The sequence below is a fragment of the Panulirus ornatus genome, chromosome 11 (assembly GCF_036320965.1).
Source record: "Panulirus ornatus isolate Po-2019 chromosome 11, ASM3632096v1, whole genome shotgun sequence".
NCBI classification, from domain to species: Eukaryota; Metazoa; Arthropoda; class Malacostraca; order Decapoda; family Palinuridae; genus Panulirus; species Panulirus ornatus.
Window position 1 is genome coordinate 59,630,779 of NC_092234.1, and position 20,679 is coordinate 59,651,457.

At 40.3% G+C, this 20,679-nt stretch overlaps 1 protein-coding gene across 1 annotated transcript in view; it reads left to right on the forward strand.

Moving 5' to 3' along the window:
- The window catches only part of hyd (E3 ubiquitin-protein ligase hyd), a 312,986-nt gene that overhangs the window by 230,814 nt on the left and 61,493 nt on the right, over positions 1 to 20,679 (forward strand). The window contains exons 25-26 of the mRNA XM_071667186.1: positions 4,811 to 5,001; positions 15,316 to 15,537. Of these exons, the coding sequence (XP_071523287.1) occupies positions 4,811 to 5,001; positions 15,316 to 15,537 (413 nt within the window). The remainder of the gene's footprint in view (positions 1 to 4,810; positions 5,002 to 15,315; positions 15,538 to 20,679) is intronic.

Consider the following 20,679-nt stretch of genomic DNA (forward strand, 5'->3'; position numbering starts at 1 on the left):
GTGTCAGAGATGGAGGGAACGAGGAGAAGTGGGAGACCAAATTAGAGGTGGAAGGATGGAGTGAAAAAGATTTTGAGTGATCGGGGCCTGAACATACAGGAGGGTGAAAGGCGTGCAAGGAATAGAGTGAATTAGAATGATGTGGTATACTGGGGTCGATGTGCTGTCAGTGGATTGAAGCAGGGCATATGAAGCGTCTAGGGGAAACCATGGAAAGTTTTGTGGGGCCTGGAGGTGGAAAGGGAGCTGTGGTTTTGATGCATTACACATGACAGCTAGAGACAGAGCGTGAATGAATGTGGCCTTTGTTGTCTTTTCTTAGCGCTACCTCATGCGCACGCGGGGGGAGGGGGGAAGGGTGCCATTTCATGTGTGGTGGGATGGCGGCAGGAATGGATGAAGGCAGCATGTATGATTATGTGCATGTCTATATATGTATATGTCTGTGTATGTTATTTATTTATTTATATTTTATTTTGCTTTGTCGCTGTCTCCCGTGTTTGCGAGGTAGCGCAAGGAAACAGACGAAAGAAATGGCCCAACCCACCCCCATACACATGTATATACATACACGTCCACACACACAAATATACATACCTATACATCTCAATGTACACATATATATACACACTCAGACATATACATATATACACATGTACATAATTCATACTGTCTGCCTTTATTTATTCCCATCGCCACCTTGCAACACATGGAATAACATCCCCCTCCCCCGTCATGTGTGCGAGGTAGCGCTAGGAAAAGTTGATTCAATCCATTGACAGCACGTCGACCTCAGTATACCACATCGATCCAATTCACTCTATTCCTTGCCCGCCTTTCACCCTCCTGCATGTTCAGGCCCCGATCACTCAAAATCTTTTTCACTCCATCTTTCCACCTCCAATTTGGTCTCCCACTTCTCCTCGTTCCCTCCACCTCCGACACATATATCCTCTTGGTCAATCTTTCCTCACTCATTCTCTCCATGTGCCCAAACCATTTCAAAACACCCTCTTCTGCTCTCTCTTTTTATTTCCACACATCTCTCTTACCCTTACATTACTTACTCGATCAAACCACCTTACACCACATATTGTCCTCAAACATCTCATTTCCAGCACATCCACCCTCCTACGCACAACTCTATCCATAGCCCATGCCTCGCAGCCATACAACATTGTTGGAACCACTATTCCTTCAAACATACATACTGTGTATGTATATGTATGTATACATTGAAATGTATAGGTATGTATATGTGTGTGTGTGGGCATTTATGTATATACATGTGTATGTGGGTGAGTTTGTTCCATTCTTTCGTCTGTTTTCTTGCAGTTCTTCGCTAACGTGGGAGACAGGGACAAAGTATGATGAAATAATAAATGAAATGTATGTATATTGTATATGTCTGTGTATGTGTATGTATTTGTATGTATATGTTGATATGTATATGTATGTATATGTGCATATGTGGGTGTTTATGTATGTGTATATGAGTGGATGGGCCATTCTTCATCTGTTTCCTGGCACTACCTTGCTGACGCGGGAAACAGCGATTATGTATAATAAAAGTTTTAAAGAATTGATAGAATGAAGGAAAGATTTGATTTATAAGGTAAAACAATAATAATCAGAAATATGTGTTTCAGAGTAGGTAAATGATAAACCATGCACAGTGGCAATTCACTTCACATACTGGCCTCATTCTTACACTTTGTGCCAAATCAGTAGGCATCTTGATAACTCATGGTTGGGATTTATCCTTATTTTTTTATATTTATTTTGCTTTGTTGCTGTCTCCCGCGTTTGCGAGGTAGCGCAAGGAAACAGACGAAAGAAATGGCCCAACCCACCCCCATACACAATGTATATACATACACGTCCACACACGCAAATATACATACCTTTACATCTCAATGTACACATATATATACACACACAGACACATACATATATACCCTTGCACACAATTCACACTGTCTGCCTTTATTCATTCCCATCGCCACCTCGCCACACATGGAATACCATCCCCCTCCCCCCTCATGTGTGCGAGGTAGCACTAGGAAAAGACAACGAAGGCCCCATTCGTTCACACTCAGTCTCTAGCTGTCATGCAATAATGCCCGAAACCACAGCTCCCTTTCCACATCCAGGCCCCACAGAACTTTCCATGGTTTACCCCAGACGCTTCACATGCCCTGATTCAATCCACTGACAGCACGTCAACCCCGGTATACCACATCGATCCAATTCACTCTATTCCTTGCCCTCCTTTCACCCTCCTGCATGTTCAGGCCCTGATCACACAAAATCTTTTTCACTCCATCTTTCCACCTCCAATTTGGTCTCCCACTTCTCCTCGTTCCCTCCACCTCCGACACATATATCCTCTCGGTCAATCTTTCCTAACTCATTCTCTCCATGTGCCCAAACCATTTCAAAACACACTCTTCTGCTCTCTCAACCACACTCTTTTTATTTCCACACATCTCTCTTACCCTTACATTATTTACTTGATCAAACCACCTCACACCACACATTGTCCTCAAACATCTCATTTCCAGCACATTCACCCTCCTGCGCACAACTCTATCCATAGCCCACGCCTCGCAACCATACAACATTGTTGGAACCACTATTCCTTCAAACATACCCATTTTTGCTTTCCGAGATAATGTTCTCGACTTCCACACATTCTTCAAGACTCCCAGGATTTTCGCCCCCTCCCCCACCCTATGATTCACTTCCGCTTCCATGGTTCCATCCGCTGCCAGATCCACTCTCAGATATCTAAAACACTTTACTTCCTCCAGTTTTTCTCCATTCAAACCCTCAATCCTACTGTACCTAATAACCTTGCTCTTATTCACATTTACTCTTAACTTTCTTCTTACACACACTTTACCAAACTCAGTCACCAGCTTCTGCAGTTTCTCACATGAATCAGCCACCAGTGCTGTATCATCAGCGAACAACTGACTCACTTCCCAAGCTCTCTCATCCACAACAGACTTCATACTTGCCCCTCTTTCCAAAACTCTTGCATTCACCTCCCTAACAACCCCATCCATAAACAAATTAAACAACCATGGAGACATCACACACCCCTGCCACAAACCTACATTCACTGAGAACCAATCACTTTCCTCTCTTCCTACACGTACACATGCCTTACATCCTCGATAAAAACTTTTCACTGCTTCTAACAACTTGCCTCCCACACCATATATTCTTAATACCTTCCACAGAGCATCTCTATCAACTTTATCATATGCCTTCTCCAGATCCATAAATGCTACATACAAATCCATTTGCTTTTCTAAGTATTTCTCACATACATTCTTCAAAGCAAACACCTGATCCACACATCCTCTACCACTTCTGAAACCACACTGCTCTTCCCCAATCTGATGCTCTGTACATGCCTTCACCCTCTCAATCAATACCCTCCCATATAATTTACCAGGAATACTCAACAAACTTATACCTCTGTAATTTGAGCACTCACTCTTATCCCGTTTGTCTTTGTACAATGGCACTATGCACGCATTCCACCAATCCTCAGGCACCTCACCATGAGTCATTTTTCTTTTTTTTTTGCTTTGTCACTGTCTCCCGCGTTTGCGAGGTAGCGCAAGGAAGCAGACGAAAGAAATGGCCCAACCCACCCCATACACATTTATATACATACACATCCACACACACAAATATACATACCTACACAGCTTTCCATGGTTTACCCCAGACGCTTCACATGCCCTGATTCAATCCACTGACAGCACATCAACCCCGGTATACCACATCGATCCAATTCACTCTATTCCTTGCCCTCCTTTCACCCTCCTGCATGTTCAGGCCCTGATCACACAAAATCTTTTTCACTCCATCTTTCCACCTCCAATTTGGTCTCCCACTTCTCCTCGTTCCCGCCACCTCCGACACATATATCCTCTTGGTCAATCTTTCCTCACTCATTCTCTCCATGTGCCCAGACCATTTCAAAACACCCTCTTCTGCTCTCTCAACCACACTCTTTTTATTTCCACACATCTCTCTTACCCTTACGTTACTTACTCGATCAAACCACCTCACACCACACATTGTTCTCAAACATCTCATTTCCAGCACATCCACCCTCCTGCGCACAACTCTATCCATAGCCCACGCCTCGCAACCATACAACATTGTATGAGTCATACATACATTAAATAACCTTACCAACCAGTCAACAATACACTCACCCCCTTTTTTAATAAATTCCACTGCAATACCATCCAAACCTGCAGCCTTGCTGGCTTTCATCTTCCACAAAGCTTTTACTACCTCTTCTCTGTTTACCAAATCATTTTCCCTAACCCTCTCACTTTGCACACCACCTCGACCAAAACACCCTATATTTATCCTTATATCAATGGATATTTGATTTTTTTAATTGCCATCTGTCCGTTCATTATTTTTCTCTTTTGAATATCAGATTGTTGGCCAGCCTAAGCTTGGTTGATTGGATGAAGAGCTGAGTAATTTCAGTGAAAAGAAAGTGTGAAAAAAGCAAAAATGAGAGAATGAGTGTGAAAAAAAAGAAATAAAGAGGATGATAGGTGTATGGTGTGGGCAAGGGAAAGTTTGTTTGGCTCAGTACCTTAATGAGATGGAAAGCATGACTAGCAATTTTGGCATGAAAGGTGTAAGATGATACTGGGCATCATATCAACATTCTCATGATAAGATGGCAGAATTTCCTTGGCAGTTGCTGATGACAGTGTACTACCTTGGGTATTGTTGCATACATATGTTCTTGACTTTTCTTCAGGTCATGGTACAAAAACACCACTAGACACTCCTCTTTGTCGGCTTGGTGTACTAGAAAACCTGCACATGGTTGGTCCATACCCACCCACTCCTCAGCAATCCTATGCACACATGTTGGGATCAACTCGCACACTGGACCACCAGCCCACAGATTTATCTGTATATACTGCAGGACAGATGAGAGATTTAAAGGTACTTTTTTGTGATATACTATGCAGTTGAATATATTTTTCATGTGTTAATCTTTATTTTTGTTTCCATTGGCATCATCTAGAATGAATATTCTCTCAATTTTTATTGTCTGCAATGTGTTATGATGGTGAAGTAATTAGAAATTTCATGATAAAAGGATCAAGCAATCATTATTTTCTCATGTATTGCAAGAGGAGACATCTGGTTAGTAATGGACAGATAGACACAGTAGGTAAGTGTATAGATATCCATTGAATTGAGGTTTTAGCTCAACATTCTAACATGATAGTCAGTTTTATAGCATTCCAACTTATAAACTCTCCCCAGTCTGACCTCAAAACTTGGGCCAGCATTACTCTGGTTTCTTTTACAAAGTCCTGGTGGCATGTTTACTCCACCTTGAGCTGGATAACGTTATACTTTGTGAGCCACTGCATGACTTGATAAGTGTGTTGATTATTGAGAGCCCAAGTGTGGCCTGTCAGTAGCTCTCTTTCTTACCTGTGGACAAAGTTCTATGATAATTTGTATTTATCCTTGTATGAGTAACTATGAGATTCTGACAAGAGACATAACTAGATCATAGTGACCACTGTTCATTTTATTCCCTTGCTGTGCATTTGCTTTCTGCTGCAACTCTTGGTGTGATTATCAGATTTTGATGGCGAGAGCACTTGATCAGTGGGATTAACCTCAAATGAGGTGAATCCATGAGGATTCACACCCATTGACCATTTTTAAACATATAAAACCATCAAATGCCTTTTTTTTATATGTTGAAAACCCCAGTTGTGGACAGAAGTCTACATCAAGGCTGGGCCTTAATTGAAATATAGGGAGAATTATGAAACAAAATGAGAAAAGACAAGGAAAGTATTTACAAATCTTGGAGGAAATGAAAAGCTTGTCTTTTGAAGTGTGCCAGGTCATAGTAATTAGGAAAGGCATGAGTAGATAGAGAGTTCCAAAGCTTTGACATGTAAGGAAAGAAGCAGGTGTTAAAACAGCCCACCCTTGAGTTGCTGATGAGCACACAGCACATGTGACACAACAGCTTGCTGAGTATTGCCTGGTCTAGCTAGTGGTGGGGGCGCACAAGCAGCCAGTTCTCAGGAGCAAAAACCAAAGTAATACCTATAGAAGAGGGAAAGTAAACTGACGTTGGGACATAGGGCATGGGGGTCAAGTTTGAAAGTTAGCCTGGGACTGTTTTAAGTCAGATTGCTTTTGACTCAACTCTGTCAAGTAAGCATACGGAGCTAGAACCAACTTATCAACTCTCCCCAAATGTGAGAAGTACTCCATTCAAGGATGAATCAATCCCTTGTATAAATGGAGCAACTGTTCAGAAGAGAAGCTTCGACATCTAAATAGGAGGGAGACTCAACTATTCCTGTGATGTTGGGTATCCAAGAAAGAGTGGATGCTTCAATAATACCAAGTATGTTCATTGAGTCAAGAGTTGGAATTACAGAACCATTAGAGGAGAGACGAGAGTTGTGAGGAGTTTTCAGTAGAGAGATGGGTAGAAATTGGGTCTTGGAGGCATTAAACTTAACAAGGTATTATGTACTCCACTGAGATATCCCATCCAAGTCTGAGTTTATTGAGGAAGCTGTGTCAAGTCGAGATGGAGATCGATTGAGAGAAGAGGGAGCAAAACTGAAGGATGTGGATGAGTGCTGTGTGGCAGTTTGTGAGTGCATTGTCTTACTTGTGAAGGAGATGAAATTGTTGAGAAAGGGAGAAAAATTGTAGAGGACAGGACAGAACCTTGAGGGACACTGCTGTTGATGGAGACAAGTAAGGAGGTGATCCATCAACAACCACAGAGATAGATCAGCCAGAGAGAAAGCTAGATAGGAAGGAGCAAAATGAAGGGGAGAAGCCAAAGAGGGGAGCTTATTAAGAGATGAGACCCCAGTGCCACCCCCTTGTCAAAGCCTTAGATATGCTGAGGGAAACTACACATGACTCTCCAAAATCTTTCAAGGATGATGACCAAACATTAGTAAGATAGGAAAGAATATCACCAATGAATCTTGCCTTATGGAAGCCATACTGGCAAGCAGAGAGAAGACTGTGATTTTCGAGGTGTTTAAGTATGTGGGAGTTGAAGAGGGATTCAAAGACTTTGGAAATGGTAGATGTCAAAGCAATAGGACGATAGTTAGAGGGGTCAGAGTGGTCACCCTACTTAGGGATGGGATATGTCAATGCATGCTTCCAGGGAGAAGGAAAAGTTTGGTTTTTAAACAGAAAGGTAACAGAAGAGCAAGCACAGGTGCAAGTTCAGAGACACACTCCTTTGTTACACGGGGATGGATGCCATCAGGATCATAAGCCTTGCTCATGTCCAGAGAAAGAAGTGCTTTTTGGACAGTCCAAAAAGAGATTACAGGAAGAGCCATAGGATTAGTAAGAGTAGCATCAGGGGGGTGAATGAATGAAAGAGATTATGGGAAGAAGCATAGGATTAGTAAGAGGAGCATTAGGGGGTAAAGGAATGTTAGAGTCATCCATGGTGGAGTTGGAGGAGAAATGGGAACAAAAGAGAGTTGCAGTGTCTATGGGAGAGTCAGCTATAGTACCACCAGAACAGGAAAGTGAAGGAAAGGAAGAGTGACAGAAGTTGTTGAGAGATGCCCTAAGCTAAAGACCAGAAAGACCTCTCAGTGGATGATGAGAAGAGGTTATCGCACTTCCTTTGAATAAAGGAAAGCTTCACCTTTGAGATAACGTGCTTGCAGCAGTTATAGGCAGTGATAAAAGCTGAATGGGAGCCAGACAAAGGAGAGTTTTTCCAAGCCTTATATGCCTGATCCCTTGCTTAAATGGTCTCAGAATGGGAATGGTTGAACCATGGATTGAATTGTTCATAAGACTTGTTGACTTAATTTGTTGGCAATGAATTTCATGTAGGCCTGCCAGGGTTTAAATAATAGACAGGGCAGACAGTTCATGGCCAACCCACTCATTAATTTTCCTGGAAGGTGTTGGTTGACAAGTGGGTGCTTGGCATAGCCTTGGGTGTAAATACTTGGAGGCAAAGCCTGGTAGTATCCCTGTATATATACGTTAAATTGTAATAGAAACATGAAAGAACTTCCCAGAAACTGGCCCTAACAACATATCATACTTCTACCATAAATTTTTAGGACCAAATGTAGTCCAAGTATTCACACACATCAAACATCTATGTTTGCACAGTAAAATCCCAACTAAGTAAAAGCCAAAACCTCATAAGCCACCAAACGACCCCTCCTCATATCACCCTGCTTCTTTACCATCATTTGTATCAAAATTTTGTGAAAAAACTTACCCACAATAGAGTCTCATAAAGAAGTCCCACTTTCACCTATAGAGCATGAATTTAGAGCCAGTCACTCCACTACTACACACAGTGCATCCTGAATAGTTTCAACCTCCCACAACCCCTGTCCTGCACTATACCACTGGGACTAGATATCAGCAGAGCCTTTGATACAGTTCCCTGACACATTTTTATGTAGACTGGACACTACCGTAGATATCAGCAAAAGCCTTTGATACAGTTCCCTGACACATTTTTATGTAGATTGGACACTACCCTTAAAAAAAAGAAATGATAAAAAGTTGTTATTCAGTTACATGCTGGTCCTAAAACCACAATAATTCACAAAGGCTTCTCCCACAGAACACCCATAATCTAACACAAGATGCTCAAGGGATTAGTTCTTTCTATAACCTACCTTAGAGTTTGCCTACATTATTTTCTATCATATGCTTTTTGTTGCATGGGTAGTGTCATGATATTTATGATGTATTTATGAAGTCATCCACAAATGAAAGGACTTCTGCAATGTGGTCTGTAGGTGTTAGGAGGTCATGTCAGAAGAGATTGAAGAGGGTTAGAGAAAGAACTGCTACTTGGATAACTCCAGTGTAGATTTTAAAGGACACACATGCACCTTACCTTACCTTCATGCCCTAGGAGTCCCTTCTATGAGGCTCCTGCATTGCTAAGGAAACTACAAGCCATAAGGTGTAGAGATAAGCGTATGTCTCTGTTGGGTGAGCCCATGGCAATTGAGTCATGGAGAGAGGGGCAAGTATGCTGTCTGTAGGGGGTTAGAGGGCCTAGGAAAAGAGTTTGTTGTTGTGTGCTGATGATACAGCATTGGTGGTATGTCCAAGTGAGAAACTGCAAGAGTTGGTGACTGGATTATTAGTTTATTGAGTTCAGCAGGATAGAGGGACAGGTTAGTTGGGGTATTAATTTGAATTGAAAAAATTTGGAGGAAGTGAAATTTTTAGATACCTGGGAGCTAACATTGCTGCAAATGGAACCATGGAATTGGAAATGAGTTAAAGGTTGGGTGAGGAGGCGAAGGTTCTGGTAGCATTGAAGAGGATATGGAAAGACAGACAGTTATCTGGGTTGACAAAAATGGGTATGTTTTAAAGGTATTGTAGTCCCAGCAGTGCTGTATGGATGCAAAGCATGGGCTGTAGTTGAGGATATCCAGAGGAGGATGGATGTCTTGAAAATGAAATAATTGAGGACAATATGTGGTATGAGGTGGTTTTATCAAGTAAGCAATAAAAGGATAAGAGAGCTGTGGAAATAAAAATAGTGTTGTCAAGAAAGATTGAAGAGGGTTTGCTGAAATGGTTGGGGTATTTAGTTAGAATGAGTGGGAAGAGTTGACAAGTAAGATATATGTGTCAGAAGTGTATGGTTCAAGGAGGAGGGGGAGAACAAATTGGAAATGGAAGGTTAGAGTAAAAATGTTTTGAGTGATTGGGGCTTGAACATGCTGGAGGGTGAAAGGCATTCATGGAATAGGGTGAATTAGAATGATTTGGTGTATCAGGAGCATTGCGACATCAGTGGATTGAACCAGGGCATGTAAAGTGTCTGGGGAAAACCACAGGAAAGTCTGGGGCTTGGTTATGGATAGGGAGCACTGGTTTGGTACATTGCTCATGACAGCTGTATTTTTGTATTGGATGCTGTTTACCATAGTTGTTTGGGTATACGGTAAAATTCTGTGTTGGTCGAGAAGCACTGCATGGTCCATATCTTTGCCTCATAGTTTAGGAAGGCCTGAGATTAAGTTTTCTGACTTAACTCTGGCTAAACCTGTGAAGGGGAAGAGTTATATGATATTTCTGAACTTCATGAATTGGAGTTCCATTTGGGTTAAGACAATGTAAGGAACATAGCTAGTATTCTGAATGTATGTTCAAGTCATGCTTTTGCTAATTTCGTAAGGTAAGGGTTTTTTAAGCTGTTGAATGAAGAGTACATACATTCTAATGATATATTGGACAGCAGTACAGTAAATATTTCAGCATTATTGCATGCAATAATTTTGGCACTAATGGCATAGGCATATCTTGTATGACTGCTTGCAATGAATATGAAGAACACAGCACTTCAGTGAGTACAGGCTTGTTGGTTCAAAATGTGGGAGTGCAAGGGTTAGACTACAGTACAAGATTTAGATCCATTGTCATTATTAAGAACAATACCCATGAGTGTTCTTTAGCAATAGATTTTGTGTTCATGATCATTGCTGCAGTCTATTCAGCTATGCACACCCATCCCTCACACTTTATAGAGGGATTATGATTTGCAAATACCTTGCACAAAGAGAAATCACATATAGCAAACCAATAAACACATAGGTAGTAGGTAGGTAGTAGTTGGCAGGCAGCTGACAGCCAGGGAGGCTGTGTATCGGGAGAGTTAGTATCAGTTGCTTAGTGAGCCAGCACTTCATTGGTTGTCAAGTTGTGCTCTTCTGACCCAGGTACTGTCTTTTCTTGCTACTTCACCCACAAATGGAATACTGGCATTCTGTCTACAAATGCACAATCTCTTCTTGTCATTCATAACATAACAATACTTAACTCACACAACTCATTCTTTGTATTTCTAGATTTCCTTGCAGTAAGCTCTGTGCACTAGCCTTGCCTTTTGGCAGATTGGTAGGAGCAATAGACAGAAGTAGTAGGAAGGAACATTTAGGCATGAGTTTTAGATAGAAACATAGGTTGAAGTAATATGTAGGAACTTAAGGCACGAGCATTAGGTAGTAGTAGTCAGTAGGAACATTAGGTAGGTGCCTCTGCAAACACTGCCCATTAAGGATGAGGCTCCAAAGGCTAAGAAGTGGCACCGGGCTTCATAAGTAATGAAGGCTCTGTTGCCCTGGCCACCCCTTTAGGGAGTTCTGAATGGGAACAGGCATCAGAAATAAAGTTAGATAGATAGATAAATAGACAGAGATAATGAATGCAAGTGTATGTGGCCTTTCTTCATATGTTCATGGCACTTTCTTGCAAAAGTGGGAAAGGTAATCGAGTATGAAAAAATTTCCATGTTCAGCTTTTCCCACATGAGCAAGGTAGCACTAGAAATGGACAAAAATGGCCACATTCGCTTGCATACGCTCTCTATCTGTAATGTATATTGCATTGAAACTAGAGCTTCTTTTTCATGACCTGGCCTCACTGACCTTTCCATGGTTTCTCCTGACTTCGTGTACCTGGCCCTGTCCATTGATAGCACGTTGTCCCTTTTATACCACATCGCTCCAATTCACTCTATCCCTTGCACACTTCGCACCTTCTGACATGTTCAAGCCTCATACATTTAAGGATTCTTTCACTCCATTCCAACCCTTGACACAAAGTGGCCAATGTGGGAGCTTCACTCTAAACGATATTTTACTTGTTGTTATTCAGGATATTAGTGATGAGGCAAAATTGATAAAGTCAGGAAGCTACACATATTAACTGGGTTTGAACTTCAACAATGAAAATGAATGTATATGTTGAAAAACATCAATTTGAAAGGATTTGGTGTCACATTTGCAGAGCATCTGAATTAACGAAGTCTATAGTGATATAGTTTGTCCTCTTGCTTACAATTAGAAAAGTGATATGAAAGTGTCATAATGAATAGTGTTTATGGATCTAGCATTAGTTGGTGTTTATTTTGAAAGAGCTGGAGAATTAAGTATATGACCCTTAATAGTATAAATTGAACCAGTGCCACATTGAATTTATTCATCAGTTGAAAATGCTCAATTGAAAGCTTCTCCCAAACAAATTTCAAATAGCAGTTTACAAACCGTAATGAAGTGCTACAAGTAACCATCAGTAGCATACACTTAGAGAAATTATTGAACCACTTTCTGAATCAACAAATGACAAGGAAATAAGCAGGCTAATTAAGTTTGTTCACTTTCCCTCTTCTATAGGCATTACTTTGGTTTTTTGCTGGCTGCTTGTGTACCTCCACCACTAGCTAGACTATGCAATGCTCAGCAAGTTGCTGCATTACATGATTATTGTGTGGCCATCGACAACTCAAGGGTGGGCTGTTTTGACAGCTACTGCTTTCCTTACGAGTTAAAGCTTTGGAACTCTTTACTTTCTCATGTCTGTACCAATACCTGGGACCTGGCACATTTCAAAAGACAAGTCTTTCATGTCCTCAAAAATTTGTAAATACTTTCCCTTGTCTTTTCTTTTTTCACTTCATAATTCTCTCCTTATTTGAATTAAGGTCTGGCCTTGATGTGGACTTTTGTCCATGACTGGAGCCTTTAACAAAGAAGTGCTACAATCCAGATATTAAAGAGACAATCAAGAACTCAGTATACTAAATAATAGAAAAAAATAGTTCATCCGATCACACACTGATGAATAAATCTATTCAAATGGTACCTTTCCCTCTAGCAGCCCTTCTAAGCATAGATACCTCAACAAAGCTGATGGGAATAAGTTATGTAACTTCTTTCCTGACTTTCCTTGGGTGAATTACTGTCATTTATTTGATGATGCTTTTGTCTTCACCAAACACATAGCAGAGGTTATTCTTGCAGGAATGGAACCATATATCTCCTCTTTCTCCAAGATGACCTCTTCATCCAATCCATGGTTAAACCATTCCTGTTCTGAGGCCATTCAGTCAAGGGATCAGGCATATTGGGCTTGGAAAAATTCTCCTTCCTTAGGCTCCCATTCACCTTTTATCACTGCCTGTAATCGCAGCATGCACATTATCCATGAGGCAAAGTGTTCCTTTATTTAAATGAAAGTGCAATAACCTCTCTCCATCATCCACTGATAGGTCTTCCTGGTCTTTAGCTAAAGGCACCTCTCACAGTTAATATCGCTCTGCATTCCCTTCACTTTTCTGTTCTGGCATTACTGTAGGTGGCTCTCCCATTAACAAAGCAACTCTCTTTTGTTCCCATTTCTCCACGAACTCCACCTTGGATGATGCTAACATTCATTCACCCCCCTGATGCTCCTCTTACTAATCCGATGCCCCTTCCCATAATCTCTTTTTGGACAGTCCGGAAAGTGCTTCTCTCTCTGGACACAAGCAAGGCTTATGGTCCTGATGGCATCTATCCCCATATACTGAATGAGTGTGCCTCTGAACTTGCACCTGGTCTTTAGCTAAAGGCACCTCTGACAGCTAATGTCACTCTGCCTTCCCTTCACTTTTCTGTTCTGGCATTACTATAGGTGGCTCTCCCATTAACAAAGCAACTCTCTTTTGTTCCCATTTCTCCACGAACTCCACCTTGGATGATGCTAACATTCATTCACCCCCTGATGCTCCTCTTACTAATCCGATGCCCCTTCCCATAATCTCTTTTTGGACTGTCCGAAAAGTGCTTCTCTCTCTGGACACAAGCAAGGCTTATGGTCCTGATGGCATCTATCCCCATATACTGAATGAGTGTGCCTCTGAACTTGCACCTGTGCTTGCTTCTCTGTTCCCTTTCTGTTTAAGAACAAAACTTTTTCTTCTCCTTGGAAGCCTGCATTGATATATCCCATCCTTGAGAAGGATGACCGTTCTGACCCCTCTAACCATTGTCCCATTGTTTTGACACCTACCATTTCCAAAGTCTTTGAATCCCTCCTCTACTCCCATATCCTTATACACCTCAAAAATCACAGTCTTCTCATGGTGTGCCATTGTAGTGTCATCTCTGAGCTCCCATCCTTGAGAAGGATGACCGTTCTGACCCCTCTAGCCATTGTCCCATTGTTTTGACACCTACCATTTCCAAAGTCTTTGAATCCCTCCTCTACTCCCATATCCTTATACACCTCAAAAATCACAGTCTTCTCATGGTGTGCCATTGTGGTGTCATCTCTGAGCTCCCCTCTTTTGGCTTCCCACCCTCTTTTTTCTCTTTCATATGTAGCTTTCTCTTGGGTCGATCTATCTCTGTGGTTGTTGATGGATCAGCCTTTTCTCCATCAACAGCATATACACTGACGACTCAACACTGCATTCATCGACATCCTTCAATTCTGCTCCCTCTTCTCTCACACAATCTGCATTGTGTCTTGACACAGGCTCTTCAGTAAATTCAGACTTGGATGGGATATGTCAGTGGGGTAGACAAAATCTTGTCAAGTTTAATGCCTCCAGGACCCAAGTTCTACTCAACTCTCTGTCAAAAACTCCTCAAAACTCTTGTCTCTCTTTTGATGGTTCTGTAATTTCACTACCTGACTTAATGAACATACTTGGTATTACTGTAACATCCACTCTTTCTTGGAAACCCCACATTACAGGTGTAGTTAGAGACGTATATTGGCCTAAAGTTGAAGATGTGATTGCTACTAACATATTTGCTAGCAGACAATCTGTCTAATATTCTACTAAGGTGGGACTTTGGTGACATGTTAGGGACATGTCAAGTCTCTCTCACCCACAGATTCTTGTGGCTTATTTCCTACTGTAAACACAAACTCTACCCTTGGTGTGGAAATGATGATAAAGATAGTAGTTGGAGATTTGATAGTGTTGAGGGGAAGCAGCTTTTGGCAATTTGGTTTCGGGGAGAAGATCAGGGGAAGAAGTAAACAGATAGTGTTCTGAAGAAGGGAAGTTAGATTTTAGACTGTGAAAGTTGCAAAAATGAATAGAGAAAAGGCCAGATTTAAGATTGGTGCCAGAAGAGCAAAGGCTGTCTCAGATGCACATAAAACTCTGCCCCTGGGACAGCAATGATGTCTTATTCTTCAAAACCAGCAGTTCTTTCCTTATGCTGCCCATCTTAGAACTATCTACTTTCTCATATCTTCTAACGTGTAATATGCCCCTTTTTAGAAAACAGGTTTTCCTTCTGAAAAAGTCGTTAAGATTATCCTTTTTTCCATACTTTTATATATATCCTTAACATTTTGTATGTTTTGTTTATATAAGGCCTGACTGTGTTGAAGACTTTTGGTCATGATTTCATTGAGCATAATTAGGTTTCATGCAGCACATTCTTTTGTGAATAGGATGAGGATATGAGTGAGGACAGTGGAGAAACATCACAGGAAAGAGCTCCTATTATAGTTTCTCCAAGAAGAAGTGGAAGCAGCTTAGGTGAGGGAATTAGTGATCACAGCAACAGTGCTGCTACCTCCTACTCTGCAGAGTCCACTCCAGCAAGATCAAGTGTCAAGAGTGTTATTGTTAGAGTTGGATCATCAGCTGTCCCTAGTGCATTCAAGTCTGAGGTGGGTATAAAGCAGTAATTAAACCTGTAAATGGGTGTATAAGGTCAGTAAATATATTAGAATAAATCTGTCTGTATAGTAATATTTAGAGGCCATCTTTATCCATACTCATTAGTATCATCAAGGTTTTGTTCAATTTTTAGCATTTTGACAACTTTGTCTACAGCATTACCCTGTTCAGTCATTCAAATCTAAAAGTCTCAGTATAGGTTTTGATAAGTTACCATAAAAGTCTTTCTTTTTGATTTGTAGCACTTTAAAATCACCATACAGGAAAACCTATGTTATTGGTAATTTGAGACGATGAAATGTTCAAACCATGAAAAGGTTGGGTAAAGATATTTCAAATCATACTGCACCACAGCAATTAGCACTCTCACCACCAAGTATTTTGTAGCGCTGGTGATTGTTTACCATTTCCCTTGCACTTCCTGGCACTTTTTTGGCGGGTGGAGTAAGTGTGGGTCCTGAGTAGAGTGCTCCATGTTACCACCAATAGTTCAGGCTCTTAGTTACCACCATTGTGTGCAGATCTTTGCTTCTTTCTATATAGATATGCCTGCTTATGTAATTTCTTGCTACCTACTATGTTTGTGTTTGTAAACATAGCATCCAAGCATCCAGAAACATGTACCCAATAACCAGCAGTTAAACTCAAGAGAACCTCTCTAACCTTAAAAGTGAAGCTAGAAATCTTATGATCTGCTGATGCTGGTGAGGGAGCATCAGTGCTTGGGCATGCTTACAACTTAGTTGATTCTACAGTTCTGCAACATGAAGAATGTAGATAAAATTTGAAATGCTGTAGTCCATTCTACTCCATCATCTGCCAAGGATTGGAAATCCAGTTGTGAAGAAAATGTTCTCATTATACATATAGCAAAAATTGAAGAATCAAAGTAGCCTTAGTAACCTTCTTCTAAGGTTTAAAGCTCTAATGATTTATGACCATTTATGTGGCTGAGCCAAAGCCAAAGCCATTTCAAGGAAGGAAAGGGTAGCTAGATAATTTTATTCGACGTGAAGGTAGAGGAGGATCCACTGGTGGAGACCTCAGAGGTGCTGCAAACAGCCCATTTTTCTATGTATATTTTTTGGTTCACTATTTGGGACATAACCCTGCAAAGCAAGGGATAGGTAATTATCGAATTATTTGACATGTTTAAAAACAACTCAAATAACAAATTTTTTGTTTATCTTAAATAGCTGATTCCCCAAGCATTTTGGGTAACAGGGATTTTACTGTATGTGGAGTAAAGCAAAGAGGAAGTGATAAGACTTGTATTGAATTTAATTCCCATGTACTTGCTAAGACATAACCTTATTGATTCACTAAGATCTTCTCCCATTCGCTGTTTTTAATCCTCTGTTTGTGTCAGTAAGCTTTTGATCCACAATGTTACTTTTGGCCTTTTTACTTTCTAGTATGCCAGTATGTTCTTTATCGTCCTCCCTAGTGGTGCTGCCATCTCATGTAGATAATTTGCCCTACACCCAGATGGATGTGTCATCAGAAAGCCTCAGTTTATCACGGTTAACCATGGAGTGAGGAGGTGTGGCTTGAAAGAGAAGGGAATTTAGGAAATGTTAGTAGAGTGTTGCTTAGATGATGATAAAGACATTTTTGTTACCATAGAAAAGGGTATTGATAATATTTCACTTGTATACCAGCCCCTTTCATCAAGCAAAAGTAATGATTTTAGTGGGTGATGATGAAAAAGTGTTTTGACCACATGGACTAACTGCAACTTTATATTCCAATTTGGTTTCTGGTGCTGTGGAAATAAGGAGGAACAATTAGAATAAAAGCACCACTTGTGAAAAAGAAATAATGCAGAAAATGAAAATATGAAAATTTTAGGTGAAGACTGTTTCACACTTGAAAGAAACTGATGAGAGACATTCTGGGCTAATCTTGAGGTGCCTCTAATCCTCAGTGGTAAGGTTGCTCAATTGTAACACATTGTCCATTGTTATCTCCATCTCCAAACTCATTCTTATTGAGAAGGTAAAATTATGAGGGAAGTAGGTGTGAAACAAATACAGTGCTACACCATCCTACAAACAGTCACATGTTACAACCTGTTGTGCATTATATCAGTGTGTGAATTTTTGCTTTGTTTTACTAATCTGCTGTGTTCTCTTTGCACACATACACTTAATTTTATATTGGTTTAAGATAATGATACAGTATTTTCTTTTGTGCCCTTTCTTGTGCAAAGATGATTTATGTAGAAATTTTAAGAGGAAACAAAATATTGCCTGGTCAATTTCCACCAGTCTGAGATAAGCACCTAGTTAGTTAACATGGAAACAAACTTGGTGCCCCAGTTTTCATGCAGTTAAAATGCTTTTTAAGGTACAAAGGTTGTCTTGTAATAGATCATGGCAAATGAGAGTGTTAGCAGTTTTTGTATGTGCTAAGAGATCCAGGAAACACTTTAGGATTACTGAGAAACTGAAAATTATTGAGCATCATGAGCATGGGAAGGTGAACTTGCACACTTCATGCAAGCCCCACATGTGATCAAGAGGTGATTCAGGTGACCATGGATCTGTTCCCTCTGCTTCAGAGTAGTCTTTCCTACTCCCTAAACACTTCAACCACTTAGGAAGCATCAGAATAGTCGTTTAAAGTTTAGGGAAAAAGTCCCTGCACAATTCATTTTATTCTTGTTTTAAGGAAGTGATGATACAAGAGGAAAGAATTTGCAGCTCCATGTCCTGCTGCTCATAATCATCTTATTTAGCATGTATGAAGTAGGAGGATAGCCTTCTTTCTCACCTTTTCCCTGGATGATAGGAATTAACAGAAGTGAATAAAAAGGCTGTGCTATTTCCAGTAGCAGGGAAATGTACACCAATTTGGAGTGAGTTCTTGAGTGAGTTTGTTTTCCCAATGATACAGCCTCACTAAAGGTGACTTTTGATTTGCAGTGTGTGCTTGAGCAGGCGTAGTCTGGTAGCATGTCTACCACTCATTCAGAGGCAAACATATCAAAGCTGCAAACCACTCGGAATAGAGCTCTCAGAACAATCACCGGCTGCCTGGCTACTACAGCAACTCTACACCTACACAATTAAAAAAAAAATCACTGGCTGACTGGCAACTACAAACGCTCCACACCTTCCAAAAAAAAGGAAAATCCCACTTCAACATGCTCGGCACTCAATTCAATTTAGCTGCCTAAGAACCTCCTACCCATGGGAAAAAGAAGCTTACCCTTGCCTCATTTTTCAGCAACTACTACTCACAGATCCTCCCACGCCCAAAAGATATAGCACTAACAAAATGCATACTAACTACATTAATCTGTTAAACACACCAAATAACTGCCCTCCTAACTTATAATAAATTCCAACCCACCAGACATCACCCTTCACATGCTATACTTCCAGACAAATGCAAGTCACATTTTTCTGTTAGTGGTCTGGACATCACCAATCCTTGCAGCACTAATTGCAACCTGTCCTTAAGACAGGGAAAGGCTACCATACTGAGTTATTCCTTTTACTCTTTATTCACAGTTGAAGTAACATCGTGAATTCTGCAATTAAATGAAAATGTTTCAAGGATCTGATGAAGAAGAGTTAAAGGTTAGAGAAATAAAGAGCTTTGAAGTACTTAAATACCTGAACCAGTTAAATCGTAACAGATCCGACTGTCCAGATAACTTAGCTTGAAGATTTTTAAAAGAGGCAAGGATACAGCTGATATACCCCATAACAAAAATATTCAACAAATTTCTAATTGGATGGTCAGGTGCCAACTGACTGGAAACTAGCAAATGTTACTCCTGTATATAAAAAAGGAGACGAAAAGTGTGCCTTGAACTACCGCCCAATTCTCCTTATGTTAGTGTTAGGTAAAACAGTGGAAAAAAATGATATGAGCTAAAATTGTCACGTTCCTAGATCACAGAATCATATCGGAAAACCAACGTGGTTTCTGCAGTAGAAGATCCTGCCTGGAATTTTTAATGTTACTTTTCAGAATTGGGACAGAAAAGTACTGTTTGATGTAGTATATTTAGATTTCCAAAAGGCTTTCAATAAAGAACCTCACAGGAGACTTTTATATAAACTCAAAGCCCATGGAATGAAGATCTGTATATGGATCAGAGACTGGCTTACTAGAAGAAATCTTTGTGTAGTATTAAATGGTGAAGCCTTATATTAGATAGATGTGATGAGTGGTGTGCCACAGGGGTCGGTCCTAGGTCCAACTCTTTTCATACATTGATGACCTAACTCAATTTCATATCTAAGCTCTCCAAATTTGCTAATGATACTGAACTAGGAGGTAGAACTGTAAACAGGTGGGACTGCAAAATGATTCAAAGAGATCTTAACTTACTAACAGAGTGGTCAGACAGATGGCAAATAAAGTTTAATGTAGACAAGTGTAAAGTTATGCACTTTGGATACAAGAATATATGTTACAATTACACACTATTCGGAAAGTCTTTAACTAAAGTAAATGAAGAAAAGGACCTTGGGGTTGTCATTAGCACCAATCTGAAATACACTAAACTTTGTCAAGCAGCAGGTAAAAAGGGCAACCAAATGTTAGGTTTCATAGCCAGGTGCATAGATTACAAGACACCAGAAACAATTCACATACTTTGAATATGCTGTCCAGTTTTGGTCCCCAAACTATAATAAGTCAAGGAAAATTAGACCCAGTACAAAGACATGCAACAAAATTGATTCTATCCCTTAAAAATCTGGCATATGAAGAGAGGCTAAAATGATTGGATCTCTTCTCCCTTAAAAAGTGTAGACTTTGTGGTGACATAATCCAAGTGTTCAAAATGCTGAAGAAGTTTGGTAAAGTAAATCTCAAACATCTTTTCAAAATACAAGGACAAGTACAATAAAACTCAAAGCTAATGATGTAGTATGAACATTAGAAAAAGCTTCTTTTCTTATAGGTGTGTTAAGCACTGTAATAAGTTGCCATCAGACATAGTGAATGCTAAGACTGAATACCATCAAAAATTGTTTAGACAAGTATTTCATAAATTCAGGTATACTATGGGAAAAATGCTAGAAATATATTGTATAAATGACAGCGGTAACATGCTGATGGGATTACATTTTCTTGTCAAGTTAAACTTTTTTTTTCCAGACAGCCCAGTC